General features: G+C 44.2%; 1 protein-coding gene across 1 annotated transcript in view; it reads right to left on the bottom strand.

Annotated features, from left to right (window-relative positions):
- The window catches only part of Pngl (N-glycanase Pngl), a 54,102-nt gene extending 35,736 nt beyond the window's left edge, over window positions 1–18,366 (bottom strand). Inside the window, exons 1-4 of the mRNA XM_068349811.1 lie at window positions 18,163–18,366; window positions 16,995–17,129; window positions 16,607–16,765; window positions 13,526–13,714 (exon numbers count right to left, since the gene is read on the bottom strand). Of these exons, the coding sequence (XP_068205912.1) occupies window positions 13,526–13,714; window positions 16,607–16,765; window positions 16,995–17,129; window positions 18,163–18,255 (576 nt within the window). The 5' untranslated portion in view covers window positions 18,256–18,366. The remainder of the gene's footprint in view (window positions 1–13,525; window positions 13,715–16,606; window positions 16,766–16,994; window positions 17,130–18,162) is intronic.
- Between the last annotated feature and the right edge of the window lie 204 nt (window positions 18,367–18,570).

Here is an 18,570-nt window from a genome sequence, read left to right as displayed (position 1 = left end):
GCCTCGAGCTCTTGAGAGTCTTTCGATAGTCTGAAGGAAGTCAGACGAAGAGCGGGGAGGCTTTGATGGACATTCTTTACGTGGGGTTGACGTAACAGATCTACCCTTAGAGGAAAACTTCTTGGAAAGTCTACCAGCCATTGAAGTACCTCGGTGAACCACTCTCTCGCGGGCCAGAGGGTAGCAACCAACGTCAACCTTGTCCATTCGTGAGAGGCGAACTTCTGCAGTACGTACCTTGTTGACTATCTTGAATGGTGGGAATGCATATAAGTCCAGAAGAGACCAATCCAGTAGAAACGCGTCTATGTGGATTGCTTCTGTATCTAGGACTGGAGAGCAATAGATTGGTAACCTTTTGGTCAACGAGGAGGCAAAGAGGTCTATGGTGGGTTGACCCCAAGAAGCCCAAAGACTCTTGCCCACGTCCTTGTGGAGGGTCCATTCCGTGGGTATCACCTGACCCCTCCGACTGAGACAGTCTGCCAAGACGTTCAAGTCCCCCTGGATGAATCTCGTCAACAGGGAGATGCCTCGATTTCTTGACCATAAGAGAAGGTCCCTTCCGATCTCGAGCAGCGTGAAGGAGTTTGTGCCTCCTTGCTTGGAGATGTACGCCAAAGTTGTGGTGTTGTCTGAGTTGACCTCTACCACTTAGTTTCGAAGAAGCTTTCGAATAAACCCTCGTTTATCGCGGTAGATAGGTTCCAGACGCGGCCGCGATAGGTGAAAATCCGCGAAGTAGTAACACCATATTTACCTATTTATTTAACATGTATATTCATACTTTTAAAACCTTCCCTTGTACGTAGTACTGTTAACAAACTACCCTTTAATGTACAGAACACTTAATGCATGTAATACAGTACCCTAAACTAAAACAGGCACAAATATTAAAGGCGACTTTATATCATGCGTTTCCTAAACACGCCAAAAAGCACGATAAAAAATGGCAACCAATGTTTTGTTTACGTTTATCTCTGATCCTAATGAAGAAACAAACGCATTTACACATCTGTTTATAGGTTAGTTTTTGCATCAATTATATTGATTATTCAGTACAGTATGTTGATTTGGTTATTACTAATGTTTTACTTAATTTTCCTTAGGACTTCCAAATGAAATTTTTTTCTTTATGACGCCGTCTGAAACGACGGCGTCATAAAGTACGCTCAGTAAACAAACTAAGGAATTTAACCCGCATGATGAAAGTGATAAATAATGATATTACAGTAAAAGCTTTTATAAAATATGTTATTACAAATATTATTTACCGTATCTATATAAAATCATACATACGTAGCAAAGCAGGAAAACAATCTACGAGAGAGAGAGAGAGAGAGAGAGAGAGAGAGAGAGAGAGAGAGAGAGAGAGAGAGAGAGAGAGAGAGAGTTGTTTTACATACGTAAATGTAAATTTTAAACAAAACAAAAATAGCCCCATTTCATATAAAATAGATTACAAATATTTTACTTTATCATATTACAGTAGTCTGTATAATACTGTAAAGTTCAGTACAGTATGTTGTTGTTAAAGTCGTGGCGATGAAATTCTCACGAAACAAAAACACGCCATTTGATTACAACAGCTGATTCATTCTCTCTCTCTCTCTCTCTCTCTCTCTCTCTCTCTCTCTCTCTCTCTCTCTCTCTCTCTCTCTCTTCGTGTTATACAATACTTACATTTAGATGAAGAAACTAAAATTAGTTTTCTTAGTGTCAATTAAATACGAAATGAAATAATTAGGCCGAGTCTACATCCATTTCAATCATAGCCAAAAATAGGGCATCCGATTTCATCAGCAAACCACTATTTTTTGGGAAATATCATTTTATTCTAGAAAATTGCCACTCTTTAAATAGTTAATTGCACATTAAGAAAGCGTGTACTTTTGTTTTTAAATTTCGGGTGTGTTTTAAAAATCGAGTATTGTTGACTTTTTTTTTTTTTTACTTTTGGCTGTGATTAGATCAGCTGTCATCTAGCTGCCGCTCTTGAGTGTGTACGAATACACTAACAAAGTATCATTTATACCATTTCTTAACTTATTCAAACCGTCTACAGTATACAGTTGATATTACATAAGCACCAATGTGTTATAACCTATCAAATTTTTATGTTTATTACATTTAAACCCCCCTCTATCTCTCTCTCTCTCTCTCTACCTCTCTCTCTCTCTCTACCTCTCTCTCTCTCTCTACCTCTCTCTACCTCTCTCTCTCTCTCTACCTCTCTCTCTCTCTCTCTCTCTCTCTCTCTGTGGGCTACTTTTCACTACCTCCCATTCCTTACCTCTCTCTATCTCTCTAACAAATGATATCTTTGTTGCTCCTCAAAGTTTCATTTATATTGAAAATCAATCATGATTCAATTTTCCTTACTTTCTCCAATCTCGCACCATCGGTCACATCGCGGTATTTTCGATATTTCCGGAAAATCCGCAATATATGTATAGATATGGGTTATGAAAAAAATCCGCGAAGTGGTGAATCCGCGATGGTCGAACCGCGAAGTAGCGAGGGTTCACTGTATCATCAAGGCCAAGTGGACTGCTAATAGCTCCTTGCCGTTGATGTGCATGCTCTTCTGACTTGAGGTCCACAGACCCGAGCATTCCCGACCGTCCAGGGTCGCACCCTAACCCAAATCCGACGCGTCTGAGAACAACACGTGGTTTGGGTTCTTGACTGCTAGGGATAGTCCCTCTCTCAGACTGATATTACTGTCCCACCATTTCAGGCATGCCTTTACTGGTTCGGAGACTGGGAATGATACCGTCTCTAACGTCTTGTCCTAGTTCCAGTGAGAGGCTAGTGAGACAAACTGCTCCAGGGATGAGAGAGTCCCTACGAGACTGTTCCAACTCCTGACTGAACAAACGTTTTCTTTTCAGCATTAGTTGGACTTCGAGTAGGGCTTGTTCTATTCGGTGGCAGCCGGAAAAGCCCGAAAAAAAACTGGACTGCGAATCTCCATCCCCAAATATAGAATATTCTGGGATGGGATCAGTTGGGACTTTTAGGTTGACCAAAAGTCCCAACTCCCTGGCCAGACTCAACGTCCAATGTAGATCCTGCAGACAGCGAAGACTGGACGATGCTCTGAGAAGCCAGTCGTCCAAGTACAGGGAGGCTCGGATCCCCGATAGATGGAGGGATTTTGCCACATTCCTCATGAGCCTCGTAAACACGAGAGGCGCAGGACTGAGGCCAAAGCACAGGGCTCGAAACTGGTACCCCACATTCCTGTAAACAAACCTCAGAAAGGGTTGGTAATCCGGGTGTATAGGAATGTGGAAGTATGCCTCCTGAAGGTCGAGAGAGACCATCCAGTCGCCTTCCATAAATGCTGTCAAGACAGCCTGGTAGACTTCATCGTGAAGTTTGTCTTGACAAAGAACACATTGAGCGCACTTGCCTCTTACGTACTCCTGCAGTGAACATGGCTGCCAGATCATTGGAGCCATCCCTGAGGGACTTGTTCCTGCAGAGAACGTGGCTGTCAGATCATTGGAGCCATCCCTGAAAGCCTTGTTTATGCATGACATAATTGTACATCAAAACTTCAAACGCTCGAAAATAGCTCTGAAGTCGACCTGTAAAATCTTGGAGCGTCTCATGGCCAGGCGCCAGGGAGAGTCTATGAGGTTTGAGAAGTCTATCTGGGCAGAGGCAGGAACTCCCAAGCCGAGAACTTCTCTCGTGTCATATCAGACTCTCGCTCTATAAGCCAGCTTAAAAGTAGGGAAAGCAAAGGCTGTCTCCCCCAAACTCCTCCTGGTGATAAACCAGTCGCCTAGCAAACGTAAAGCTCTCTTAGAAGAGCGAGAGAGCACTAGCTTATAAAACAACGGCTTCGAAGTAGCTAGGCCTAGTGTAAACTCTGACGTTTAGGCGACCGAGGAGCAGCAGTTACAAAAAGATCCGGACAAAGATCCTTAAAAATCAGCATGATTTATTTAAAGTCCATAGAGGGTTAAGCAGCTTTAGGCTCCTCTCCGCCTGACAGAGTCCTCAAGGGAATATCAGTAGGAGGGGGAACAGCAACTTCCTTATCTGAAGGAACCTTGTCCGACAATAGCCGAGTCTCAAGCAAGGGAGCGACCTACCGTGGTGGCAATGCTTTACAAGCAGAGTCCACACGCAGTGGTGCATTAGTAGCGGACCAGGACGCAACGTCATGTAACTGCTTAACAGTCTGTGAACTGTCAACAACAACAGGTGCGGGAGGATGCTCGGCGTCCACTCGAGACTGTTTTGACTGCCTAGTCTGAGCAGTCAAACAACTCTAGACTGCGGTAGTTGACGCTCAGCGTCAAATCAAGTAAACTCCGCTGGCTGGCGAACATCCTGAACGTCAACAGGAGCATTAGGAAGCGGCCTAACGTCCAAATGCGGCTGAAAATCAACACGTGACCGCATCGAGTGAGGCTCTACATATCGTGACTGACGTGACTTAGCTACGCCAACGTCAACAGGACGCACAAAGGTTCGTTTGGGCGGCTGAAGGCCAGGATCTCGATGAGATAAACGGCTAGGATCAACGTGAACCTTATCGGCAGAATAGTCTTCCATAAGAGAGGCAAGCTTATTCTGCATGTCTTGCCGTACAACCCATTTAGGATCAACGGGAATGGTTGCGGTAAGAGACGAGGGTAACGTCTGTGACTGCAAAACCTTGCCTACAAAAAGACTCTCGGAGTCTGTGTTACGCTTTTGTTTAGGCGGCGAGCAGTCTTCCGATGACTGCATAGGGTCAGAGCTGTCCTAATAGTTAAAACCAGGACGCTGGACCTGTCCTGAAAGGACTGACTTTCGCTTAAAGGGCCTCGAAACCTTGTTCCACGGTTTCTTATGCGAAAAGCCTTCGGATGACGAGGAGAAAATCATCTCTCTCGCCTTATGGTAGGGGTGATCTTAGTGAGATACGCCTGATACCATAGAGGGAACGTCTGTTCGCTGATCAAGGCCTCTCGAACCCATAAGTCGTACGACATTACTTCTCCCCTGGGCTTGGGAGCTTGCAAGAGGTCCCGGACTAGGCGAACGACAGGCACGAACAGACGAACCCTCGGTCGCAACACTGATAACACTTTGCGCAATATCACTTTATCACTACGATTTTCTGTTTTGCACTTATTTCACTGAAATCAAATTTTTTAAACAATTCACATTAGGTATGAATAAAACTGATTTCTACCTGAAGCACGCAATTCTACCCTCATCAAAAGGTTATAATTGCGAAATCAGTCGTATAATGTAAGCACATTAATACAAGCAAAAAAACAGTAAACATATTTTAAGATAAAAAGATCAGTGGCTGGGTAAGAGACTAAACACTAGTTCATTCAAAACTACGTTTTCAATCTCTCACCGTACAGTGCCTTGGGACGAGAATAAAAACTAAAAACGTTTTATCCTTTCTCCCCGTACAGAGACTAGGGACGAGAGTAACTCGAGAACAACGTAACTCGCTTGGGACGAGAATAAAGATCGGAACGTTCTCTCTCCTCTCTCTCTCCCCGTCTCTATCTCTCTCTCTCTCTTGATTTCACACCGAAGAGAAGAGCCCACTTACATTTCGTCAAAAAACAGATTATTTGACCAAAGGAAAAAAAAACTGAAAGGTTTTTCAATTAAAAAGTTCCTTTAAAATAGAATTTAAAACATTTAAGCTTTGAAAGAAGAATGAACAAAACGTCAGAATCGATTTACTCTTTCTGCAAAGTGAAACCGTGATACTCTCTCTCTCTATCGTAACGATAGAGCGCAAACTGCGTAGCATAAATAAACTAAACGTTAGTTCATCTTTGAAACAGTACGAAGACTAATCAAAGAAAATCTTTCATAAAATATCTACTAAAAAATATTCATTTAATAAGTTTTAAATCATTAGCTCTGTAAAAGTTATTTACGATTGAAAGGGCTCAACGTTGTTTAACTTCGGTTTCCAAGTTAGGACCGCCTACTCTCAGGAAAGGTCGCATATAAACAAATCATTAAATTTATCTTGATGTTTATTATAAATGGAAAGCTAATCGAAGAGGCCTAATAAAGGCGGGAGATATAAAATATATAGAGGAAAATCTATAATTAATTTATAACGTGATAAGATAATTGCTAAAAGCCTAAAACACACTTCCATACTAAGGGAAGGGTCGGCCATTTAAAAATCAAAGAAAGTCCAAAAAACAATCCAAAGTCATCAAAAATTAAATCTATCCAAAAACGAGATCAAGATTTAAGTTGAAGATAAAACACCTGCACTGCGAAAGCTCAAACCAAAATGAAGTACTTCACCAAATATGTTGAGAAAACTCCAGGTTCTACAGCGAGTAATGATACGTCTTGTCGTCAAGGTCGACAGAGAAGAATTGAAGGGTTTGTTTACATGTAAGAGTGGTATCTGGCCGATAGTTGGCGCTGGTGGGCACACCCGCAACCTTCATAGCGATCGCTCGCGAGTTTTTGAGTGTGTTTTCTGTCGAGCCGCTGAGTAGCAGCTATTATATATTCACCGGCTAAGTTAAATATTTAAAACTTAAAAAATATGAAAAAGTTCAACAGAAAATGTAACTTCTAAGTACTAAAATTATAAGTACCCTTGAGATTTTAGGAGGTCTCAAAACTTGTGTGAAGGAAATATAACTTATTGTAATGGCTGGCAATAATTCTCTTTCAGCAATCCCTATACAACAATCTTTAATTATATAATTATATAATAATTTTAGTTTATTTTCATGAGTTAGGAAATAAGAAAATAAAATTAGGAATTAAAGCTGGAAAATGACAAATTCGAAGATAATTTGTATTTTTCCTAACCATACAAACCTTAGCTATTTACAAAGGGTATTACTTTTAGCACAGCTGAAATGACGAGCCAATAGTTTTTAACGAGGGTTAATTACCCCCGCGCTAGTTAGCGGGGGGTGGGGAAGGGTAGCTTGCTACCCCTCCCCCCTCCACACACCGGTGACTTGCTTCACTTCACTTGGAGGTAGGACTTGACTTGAGGGTCAGGGATGGCGGGCACTTATGTGTAAATAGCTAAGGTTTGTATGGTTAGGAAAAATACAAATTATCTTCGAATTTGTCATTTGTTCCGTAACCGAAATACAAACCATGCTATTTACAAAGGGTGACTTACCCCTTAGGAAGGGTGGAAAGTCCCCAGCCTTACTGACTTCGGCTTGCCCGGGGGCTCGATTCCTCAGTGAGCAGCACTAGAGAGAGGGAGCCCCTGTACCTCACAGGTTCCTAGCATCGCTAGGAACGAGTGGCCTACATAAGCAGTGTGAGGAGGAGAGTGTGACTCGTCCTATGAAGTTGACCTTGAGACCTTCAGATAGGAATTCCAGGATAGGGCGTTCCCCATACCACCTCGTCAGGGTATGGGAGACGTAACAGTATTAAGCTTAATACTAGGAGCACAAAGAAGCATGGGTTACCTGCAGAGGTCGAGGTCAGCTATGCGAGGACCAGGATGCTGCTTCCCCAAGAGAGGGGAGAATGAAGAAAGAAGCAAGGGTCAGACATACTCTTTCATTCACACAGACTAAGACCGGGTAACAACGCCCTCAACCTACTGCTACTTGTCCAAAAAGGAGCCTGAGGTTAGACCAGCTGTTGTGCAGCCACCACAGGGCCGATAGAGAACGTATCGAGGCTCCTGTGGGTCACGTCTTGCAGGTAGTGGGCTGTGAAGGTCGTTTGACGCTTCCAGACCCCAGCTTGAAGTACCTGCGTCACAGAGAAGTTTCTCTTGAAGGCCAGGGATGTAGCAATACCCCTGACATCGTGGGCCCGAGGGCGACGTGACGGAGGAGGGTCAGGATTCAGGGCATGGTGGATAACTCTTCGAATCCAAGCAGAGATGGTGTTCCTGGTGACCCTCCTGTTTGTCCTGCCTGTGCTCACAAACAAATCTCGCACATGAGGACGGACTGCAGCCGTTCTCTTCAAGTAGTACCTCAGACACCTCACTGGGCATAATAGCAGCTGGTCTGGGTCGTTTGTTACAGAACGGAGACTCGCGATCCTGAAAGAGTCGAACCGAGGATCCGGCACTCCAGGATTCTGAGTCTTGGCCACAAACTCAGGGACGAACCTGAACGTTACCTCCCCCCATCCCCTTGAATGGGCGATGTCGTACGAGAGACCATGAAGTTCACTAACTCGCTTGGCCGAGGCCAAGGCGAGTAGGAAAGCCGTCTTCCAAGACAGGTGGCGATCGGAGGCCTGGCGTAATGGCTCGAAGGGAGGTCTCTTGAGAGACCTGAGGACTCGAACCACGTTCCAAGGAGGGGGTCTCACTTCCGACTGGGGGCAGGTAAGCTCATAGCTACGTATGAGTAAAGAGAGCTCTAGCGATGAAGAAATATCCACGCCCTTCAATCTGAAGGCCAAGCTTAAGGCTGAGCGATAGCCTTTCACTGCCGAGACAGAAAGGCGCATTTCTTCTCGCAGATACACGAGGAAGTCCGCTATTGCTGGAATAGTGGCATCGAGTGGAGAGATACCCCTTCCACGACACCAACCACAAAAGTGCGAGCTGAGCATTGGCCCTAGCTCTGGCACTCTTCAGCCCCCGAGACCAGGGCAGAGCTCCACTGGTCTTAGGAGCCTTCCGAACGTCAAACACTTCATCCAGAATCGTGTCTTTGCCTTCACGGGGGGGATGACTGGATCCGTAAGTCTGTTAAGTTGCCTTATCAGGCTTAGGACCTGCCAGAAGGCATGTTCGGACTCTTGCTGTTCTCCTCCCTGCGGGCTGGCAGCTAAGTCTCCTGCCCCAGGAATCTCTTCCTGGGGTGATACGTGGACATTCCCCTGGGTAGTCGTGGGTTCCTGACGAATCCTTGCAGAGGATTTAGGGATGGTCTTGGAATCCTTGGGTTCCCTCCTGGGAGGGATACAGGATCCCAACGAGGTTCGAGGGGCCCCTTCCTCACGAGACGATTCTCCTGCCTGAAGCGAAGTCTCCCCTCCTGGTGCCGAGGGGAAGACTACCGCCCCACTGGACTCACCTGAGGACGGAAAGGCCTCGTCCACGGGAGAAGGAGAGAGTACTCGTGCAGGAGAGGGGACCTTCGAGACCGACCTCTTGGGAACCAATTTCGCCCTGGGGGAAGTCACCACGAAGTCCACTCCTCTCTTTCTCTTCAGCGTAGGAGAGACAGCCGCTGGTTTGTTACCCTGGCCGGCGAGTGCTGGTTTCATAACCCTCACTAATGCCCGTGCCAGCGGACCAAACCAAGTCTGCTGCTCCAAGGACACAGAGTCCGAAATCCTCGCTAAGGTGAAAGGGATCGGGCGATCCTTTGGAGTGGACACGACGGTACCTGCCTGAAAAGAAGGTGGGGAAGAATGCTGTATTGACCTGTCTTCGTCCTGCGCTACCAACCTGTGCTTGGATGGAGGTGATCCCGAGTGCCGTCTAGGAGCACGCGTCCCAGCTGCTACCACCGGCTGTGGAATTCGCCGCGAACGATGGTCGCGCGAGGGCGAATGGTCGCGCGGGAGTGCGGGTGAGCGATCGCGCGGGCGCGCAGGTGGATGAACGCGCGGGCGCACAGGCGAGCGGTCGCGCGGGCGCGCAGGCGAGCGATCGCGCGGGCGCGCAGGCGAGTGGGCGTGAGGGTGGGCAGGTAAATGAACACGTGTCCGAGGCGACAAACGCAAGCGTTGGCGCGACGGCGAGGGATCGTGCTGCCGCGTAGGTGAAGAAGATCGCTGGCGATGTAGATCCACAGGCGATCGAAGACGAGCTGTGGTATGTCGACGCACTGATGTGCGATGGTGAGCAGCATGCGCAGGTGAATGACCGCGTAATGGTAAGCGATGACGAGCAGCATGCGTAGGTGAATGATCGCGTGATAGGGTGCGATGATGATCAGCATCCGCAGGAGGGCGATCGTTCAGGGTTGTGCGATGAGGAGCAGCATGCGTAAGCGGGCGATCGTGCAGGGTTGTGCGATGGCGAGCAGCATGCGCAGGTGAATGATCGCGTGAAAGGGTGCGATGGTGATCAGCATCCACAGGAGGGCGATCGTTCAGGGTTGTGCGATGAGGAGCAGCATGCGTAAGCGGGCGATCATGCAGGGTCGTGCGATGGCGAGCAGCATACGCAGGAGGGCGATCGTGCGATGGCGAGCAATGGCGAGCGGCATTTGCAGGCGGGCGATCGCGGGATGGTGAGCTAGAAGCTGGCGAATCATGTTCCTTCAGGGGCGATGGCGAACGTCGGCGCACTAGTTGTGCTGTTGAATAGGCGATACTAAGATCGCCTGTGCGCGCTGGCAAGCAGGAGAACGCTGGCGAGGAGGTAATCGCTGGCGTGTAGGTGATCGCTGGCGAGCTGGTGATCGCTGGCGAGCTGGTGATCGCTGGCGAGCAGAAGGTCGACGCGTGTCCTGTGAGAGGACAGGTGGTGCGGCGCGTTCACGAGCAGGAACGGGAAGATCGCTGGCGCGTTGGCGAACATGTGTTTCTGACACACGCGCAGCACGATGTTGCGTAGCCACAGGACCAGGCGGATGGTGAGCAGGGAGTTCAGCAGGAACTAAAGGGTGGTCAGAGACCGCAGGGCGATGGTCCTCAAATGAGCGCTGACGCTCTGAAGAGAGCTGACAAGCAGGAGAGCGCTGGCGAGGGGGGCGAACATCAGGAAAGAGCCGACGAGCAGGTGAGCGTCGGCGAGCAGGAGAGTCTTGGCGAGCAGGAGAGCGCTGGCGAGCAGGAGATCGCTGGCGAGCAGGAGAGAACTTGTGCGCTAGCCCTGCTCGCGTAAGGGAAGAATCCCTTAGCCCCGAAGGGACCGTTGCCCGTCGGGTGACGAGTTCTCCAGAAGGCGAAGATCCGGCAGGAGATGGTGAGCGGTCTGCAGAGAGGTTCAAGGAGGGCGGAGCAGTCGGTTGAGGCTGACGAGGAGAGTCCCCCCTGGAGGACGAAGACCCAAAAAGGCGCCTCTTAGTCCCCCTGTAAGGGGAAGGGAGGCCCTTGTGGCGTAGAGGGCGGTAAGCCTTACGGCGGAGGCGGCCTCGGGGGAGATCGTCGGGACCATCGGTCCTCCGAAGGGGAGTCTCCGTCAAAACACTTCCCTCAGAAGGAAGCTGGGCAGCAGTCGAGACCGAAGGACTCACTTCCCCCTTCGAAGGATGCACGGAAGGAGGAGGAGAGCCTTGAGCACCATCACCAGCAACAGCACCTGCGGCGGAAGGCCCAGCCACGTCGGAGGCCTCTGTCACCACGACGTTGACAATAGACAGAGGGTCTACCTCCGCTACCACCGGCGACTGTTTAACAGCGGCCCCCAACGAGACAAGGTCAATAAGAGCGACCCTGGAGGGCAAGCCCTTAAGCCCCAGGGACGACCAAATCTGTAAAAGATCATCACTGGATAAGGCATTATTATCAATAACCTCCCCCGGAGGAGGAGGGGGAACCGCCTCGCTATGGGAGGCGACGCCCTCTCCCCCCACCGAAGGTAGGGAAACAGAACAAGGGCCTGCGCTCCCACTCGGACGACTCTCCTTAGGAGGTGGACGAGGGGGAGCTTCGGAGGAGGTTTGGGCGGCGGAAGAAGAGTCCTGAGAACCTTCCTCCTTCAAGGCTAACCCCGGAGGAGAACGGTCTCTCTTGGACTTCTTCTTACGCCGACGGCCAAACCTCTCCCACTGGGAGGCAGACCACTCCCTGCACTCACGGCACATGTTATCCTGGTCGCACCGTCGGCCCCGACATTGAGGGCAGAGGGTGTGTGGATCCGTAATAACGTCCGACATGAAAGTCCCACAAGGACGGCCGGCAACTCCAGGGCATGTACGCATAGTAAAGAAAATAACTGAAGGTCAATCACACACGCTGAAAAGAAAAAGCAGAAAATTAAAGGCTGTCACGAAGGCGATGAGCAGACACGTCTGATCACCGCCGAGCCAAAAGTGAAGTGAAGCAAGTCACCGGTGTGTGGAGGGGGGAGGGGTAGCAAGCTACCCTTCCCCACCCCCCGCTAACTAGCGCGGGGGTAATTAACCCTCGTTAAAAACTATTGGCTCGTCATTTCAGCTGCGCTAAAAGTAATACCCTTTGTAAATAGCATGGTTTGTATTTCGGTTACGGAACAAAATATATTTCTGATGCCCTTCGCAGTCATCAGAAGCTTAAGAGTTGACAATTTGGATTCCTGCAAATGTCATTATGATTCTAAAGGGTTCATTGGATAAAATGAAAAGAAAAAAAAAGAGAAAAAACTTAGCAAAATAGTATCTGCTACACATCATGGGTAGATGTAATATGTTAAAAATACATATGGAAATAGAAATACTATACACTTTCTCTTTTCTAAGTGTGATTGCAGCAACAAGATGTTATCATCTACTATTGGCAAAACTTCAGGGCCAAATGGAGATTCAATGTAAACCTATTTTTATTGAAAATTCACCACATGGTCTCCTATGCATTGCTTTTTGTTGTATAGTGCAATACATGTATTTGGTCAAGATTGCTTTAAGAAAACTTTCTAGAAGCTTCTATAGCATGACTGCACCCTCTAGTAAATCTTACTGTTCTTAAAATATTTTATTCTAATTATTCATTACTTCTATTGTAGTTATTTCCTCATTGCCTTTCCTCACTGGGCTATTTTTCCCTGTTGGAGCCCTAGGGTTTATAGCATTCGGCTTTTCCAACTACGGTTGTAGCTTAGCTAGTAATAATAGTAATAATAATAATGACTTTGAGGCAGCAGTGGCCATCAAAACACCTTGGCCTTTTGAGGAAAACCTCAGGCTTGAAAAAGGCCCAGCCTTCTGTAAATCCAAGCAAAGATTACCAGCAGCTTATTCCTCTGAAAGGTGTGGGGGACTGCTTTATGCAGGCTCAGTGTAGTGTAAGGGGAGTGTTACGAAGGAGAACCGTGGGGGGGGGGGGGCAACGTAAGTGGGTGCCTTCCATCCAAATCTGTTGCAGACCTACCTTCCATGTTTCATCTCTAGACATGTCGATAGAGGTGGAACGATCCTGGGAAATTTTTTGGGACCATTCTCTAGTCCTTTCCTGTAGGCTCTACAAAAGTTGTAATCTATCAACATTCCACCACAGGCTTTTATCAGGACTTACACTAATGGGAAGCCTGAGCTCACATGAGCAGCTCAAGTCTTAGATATAACAGAATGTAAGTGTGGTGACAGCATCATTGATAACAGGTGTTAAGCAACAGAGATGCATACAAATATCTTTAGATTTTGATCAAAGTTTTTAAATAGCTAGGCAGACATAAAAGTATCAACAAGAAATACTGGTACCTTACCAGTTATGGATATAAATACAGTAGAAGTCCAGCTTGCATAACCGAAAACAAGCTCCGAAGCTTTCGTCCTTAATCCAGAGGTTATGTTAATTTCCAACCTTTTGTACATTTGTCTACCGGTAAATTCAAACTCTTAGTATACTGTAACATTTTGGTTAAAAGCTTGTGAAAAAAAAACATGCAAAAAAGGGAATACTTCCCGAATATATAAAAATTTACCTGAAAATCTAAGGGCTTCTCATTTGGTGGCAATTCTTTGTTAATATCAGTTAATTTCTTTCTTGCTAAATTATGTAGTTCTTGGGTGGGAAGAACTTGACGAGCCTTCTCTTGTATTGCTGGACTCTCGTAAATAAGAACTCTTTCGAATTCGTTCATTAATCTAGATCTAAATGCCATCTCCCTAGCCTGAAATGAAACACATTTTTACTTCTTTAAAATACTTAAAATATTCCAACATGTGCATAAAAAATAATATCAGACAGATCAGATATAATATCAAAGTACTTTTATAACTATTTTTAATGAAATAATGAAAAATTATTCTTTTTAAGATCTTTTTAATCCAAGAGTGAAACAAAGCATTCGCACATACAATATAATAGTTTACCCAATTATCAATAGGTGCTAAATTCACTTTCACTACAAGGTATATTGATAACTTTATCATCAACCAAATTATTACAAATTCTTATATTCTTAATCAAAGATTGAAGGAAACTGGATGCAAAGTATGCAAAGCATTCACAAATATGATACTTTATGCAATCAGACAGAGGTACCAATTTCACCTCATGCTCGTCTCCAATGAAACCATTTTCATTGAATTAAGAATTGTCTCATAATACAACACCACAAGCTTGTATTATAGGCTATACCACCTTCCAGCTTCTAGTACACAACCTGCTTGACAGTTACCTCTGTCCTATTTTGGCAAAATGACACTAATCCATCAATTTTATAGTCAACATGGGTATTACATTTGAAATTTCATTAGTATTACAGTAATTGATGTGCATTTTATGGTAGGTTCCATATACACTCAAACTTCCTTATCTGTTATCATTACGATCTGAGCACACTCCCCAGTTTCGGAATTCTGCGGATATTAGGCACTATATACTCCAAAGATTTCTTTTCCCACAATTAAATATTCATTCTAGAAATAAAATTGTAATTGAGATTTATGATATACTATTATACATGTAGTACAGTACATTAGAGCTTATATTGGCAATATTAGTACTATCTCTCTCTCTCTCTCTCTCTCTCTCTCTCTCTCTCTCTCTCTCTCTCTCTCCCAGACCATCCAAGACTGGAAGATGCAAAATACACCGGAAGATGTATTAGCAACTCTCTGGTGGATATACGAGGTGCCTCACACTGAGGATCTGGGGGAACCCAAACATAGAATAAGGTAAGGTAAGGCTCTCTCTCACAGGCTGTTAGAAGTAACTGCATACCTAGTTCTAAGTACAGGATGGTACAGTCTGGGAAAATCTGAGTGCAATGGCTGATCTGAATTATAAACAATCTTATGTAACATGCATAAAGAACCAACTAAAACAGTGCCAAGGATTAAAATCCATACCAGGAATAAGAAATTCAATAGACAATAAAATCATCTCCAACAAATTATCAACAAATTAATGTGAGGGTCGGCAACTGAAGACCAGACAGGGGAACGATACTGTACTTGAAACACAGACAGACTGATTACCAAATTCTCAAAACTTTCTCAATAAACCAATCTTTTATGCAACTGAAGAAGAAACACCTCATGTGTTTCATAAATTTGCAATAAAAAATCTCAAGTAGAATTTTAAATGAGTTGTATATAGTTAAAAAGACATCAACAATGCAAAGATCTGTATGTTGATGAGCACTGTCCTTGACCTACATACAATCATAATTTAAGTATTGTTTGGGTTCAGCTTCATACCCCATAATCTCTAATTTTAGCTCGATCTCTATTTAAGGATTCTACAACCATACGTCTACACTCATCACCAAGTGTAAAAAGAACCTGTTCTTGTTAACATGCAAGAATAGAGACAACTTAAGAGCTAAATAAATCAACTGTCTTTATAATAATCAAAGGAAAAATACCATTTTGGTCTACTCCTGCATAAGCATCAAGGTCCAGTAAGTGTGTTTTAATTTCACAAGACTAAAAAGATAAAATAAGTTAATTTTGTTTCAGGAAACTAAGAAGGGGAAGATCAAGTTTCTCATTGATTGATTGATTGAATTGAGGTTTTCTAGTATCCTGACATCTAAGGTCATTGATGCCGTCGCGTTACTCTACTTACTGTCAAACATATCAGCTAAAAGGGTTGTCTTTTGCTTTGTACAATGAGTGACAGTGCCATCTGGCTTAAGAAAAGAAGGAACAGTTAAGACTACACCAAAGAGGGCAGATTCAAAAGTAGCCAACCATTTATCCTCTTGAGTTGTACCAGAAAGGCTTTCTTTCATGGTTGAATTAAATTCCTTTCAAGTTGAAGCATAAAATCTCTAAGCTACAGCTATCAGTGAGTATACTTATTCCAAGCCAAATCTGATCTGTTATCTTTCCAAAAATGATTTAAGCCTTCTGTTTCACCAAATGAGTACATCTCCATTCAGCATTGAACCAAGGATTGCCCTTCAATTGGTATTTTAACATACGAGAAAGGATGCTTCTATTAATTATGTAGACCAGATTATTATTTAGGAGAGCAACAGGCTCTGCTGCATTATACAATTGTGACAATTCAAATCCTTAAGATCACTGAAAATGCCATCTCTGGAAGACATGGCATGTGAGCCTTGTGCATGCCAACATGATGCACGGAAAGTCTTTATGTGTGGAGAATCCACCCTAAGGTGCTCTGAATGTGAAGACTGATCATGTTAATCCCTTTTGCATGAACATCTAATGTGTGGGGACACATCACGTTACTTCCTAGAACTCTCAGTCAATTTTTTCAATGTGGTGATTGTCTGCATATGGGTGTCATGTAGCCTCCACATGGGAGATTGTGTGTGCATAGGCAAATGTATGCCCGTAGATGACCATGTGCGCAAATCTAACTTACCTGGATCTGCTGTGAGGATCCGAGGACACATGTTGTCATCATCCGTTAGTGTAAACATGCATGCTTCATAAAAAATCTATTCAGTTGTCAAATGCAATCTTAAGATTTATTCTATCTTTACAACATTCCTTTATTATCTATGCTACAAAACGTCAACAAAAGTGTGTCGACACGTGACACCATTGTTCCCTGGCCAAAAGTTAGGTAGTAGTGTACTTACAATTACTGCAGATGAAATTGTGGCTGCTGAACAGGCCTGGATGGGTGATTTTCCTGGAGTTATTGATGATCTTTTTTCTTTAAGCTTCAATAACTGTCGATGGTATTCCTTCAAATTGTCAAGCGAGTTTTCAAAGGGTAAGAAAAGCTTGTCATCACCCTGAAAAGTTCAAGAGTCAAAATTCCTGAAAGACTTGATTGGACAAAAAAAAAAAAAAAAAAAAAAGTAAAAAATTATCATCCCAAAATTAACTAAGATAAGCAGGTATCAAATAATCCATAAGTAACAAATAATAATAATAAATAGGAGAAATCCTGTCTTTTTATTCATGCTCAAGATATACTTTCAATATTTCACAATAAATCATGAATGAAAGATGGACAGTTACCTCTTCAAACCCCATAAGGAAAAGAACTTCCAAGGCACCTATGGCAGGAATCAACTTTTTTATGATAATCTTATTGTTTAGCTTGACACTTCGATATTTTTCACTTGTCGGCTCCTTCAAAATATTATCAGCGATCTGTAAAAGAACAACTTACTTAAGTACAGACATACAGTATAACTAATATCATTAATCTAACCATAAATTTACTATGAGCATACAGTATAGGCGATGTACAGAAAAAAATGACAGAATAAAAACCAATAAATCATTAACTCAATTAAAACTCAATTAAAATAGGAGGTAGTAATATGATGAATGCTGTAATGAACGACTCCATAGACAATTGGATAAAAAGTCATGTTTTCTATGCATCTTGAAGTCCTGACAAACAAAAGCTCCAGTGTTTTGACCGTGTTTCATTAATATTAATCGGTGGTTGACCCACCATAACTCAAAACCTATGGATTTCCGCCAGAAATCATAATAAAAAACATTCAAAGTACCTAGAAATACATGGTATTCCCGTCTTTTAAAGCCTTTGGGGTGTATGTATGACAGCGGCCACCTGTGTATGAGATGACGGCTGACTAAGAATGCAACAGTGTAAGGCGACCCCGTTAGGTAAGTAAGTAAGGACACGGCTTGTAGGTTAGAGGGGAAGTTTAGGAGCCTTTGTATATCAGCGGCCAGTTCCTCCCGTGTGAATTAAAAATGGACATCAATTAACATAAACTTTCCCCCCTAACCTACAAGCCATATCCTTGCCTACTTACCTAACGAGGGGGAAGCTAATGCCCCCCTGCGACCCCTCTTACACTGCCGTATTCTAAATTAGCCGTAATCAAACATACTGGTGGCCGTTACCATACATACACCCTGAAGTTTAGGTTAGTTGGTGTCCATATTTACATACACGCTGAAGGAAATGGCCGCTGATTTACAAAGGCTCCAAGCCATTAAAAATATTGTTTTAAAATAAAAATTTACCAAACATTCTACCCCATGGTACCATAACCACACGCCATAATAATAAACCATGACTACCCTACTTAGACTTGATGATTCGCAGATTACTACACATTCTGCAGTAAGCTAAGCTACTTTGGCATACCCTAAACTGGGCCCATACCTATAAGCTAGACACAAATTACTGACTAACTACCCTTACCTTAATAAGTGTTTCGAGAGCATCTTCCAGTAGTTCGTCACTGTTTTCCAACAGGGACTCGACACAGCTTGATATAGAAGACATTTCTACCATTTCAAAACTCTAAAATTTCCCCACGAACAATTTTCTACGCTTTTATTCGAACGGATTCCTCTCAATTGTCATACGTCACTTCGTAAGTGCCAACTGCGAACAGCTGACTTGCGTTCTTATTCAGGTTGGGGTCGAGTCACATCCTTTGAAACGGCTCCTCTAAAATTTAGTTATTTGAGTTTATCTCCCTATTATTATTATTATTATTTTGGGAGTAGACCCTCTTTTAAGCAGGTTTTATTAAAAGTGATTGCTGCCTCAGTGGCGTTAATCTTGTAATTAACTTTTTCTATTGTTCTTATTATCTTCTTCTCT

This window comes from Palaemon carinicauda, chromosome 26 (genome assembly GCF_036898095.1).
Source record: "Palaemon carinicauda isolate YSFRI2023 chromosome 26, ASM3689809v2, whole genome shotgun sequence".
NCBI lineage: Eukaryota > Metazoa > Arthropoda > Malacostraca > Decapoda > Palaemonidae > Palaemon > Palaemon carinicauda.
The sequence above is the reverse complement of the archived record's forward strand: the minus strand, read 5'-3'. Positions and strand labels throughout refer to the sequence as shown.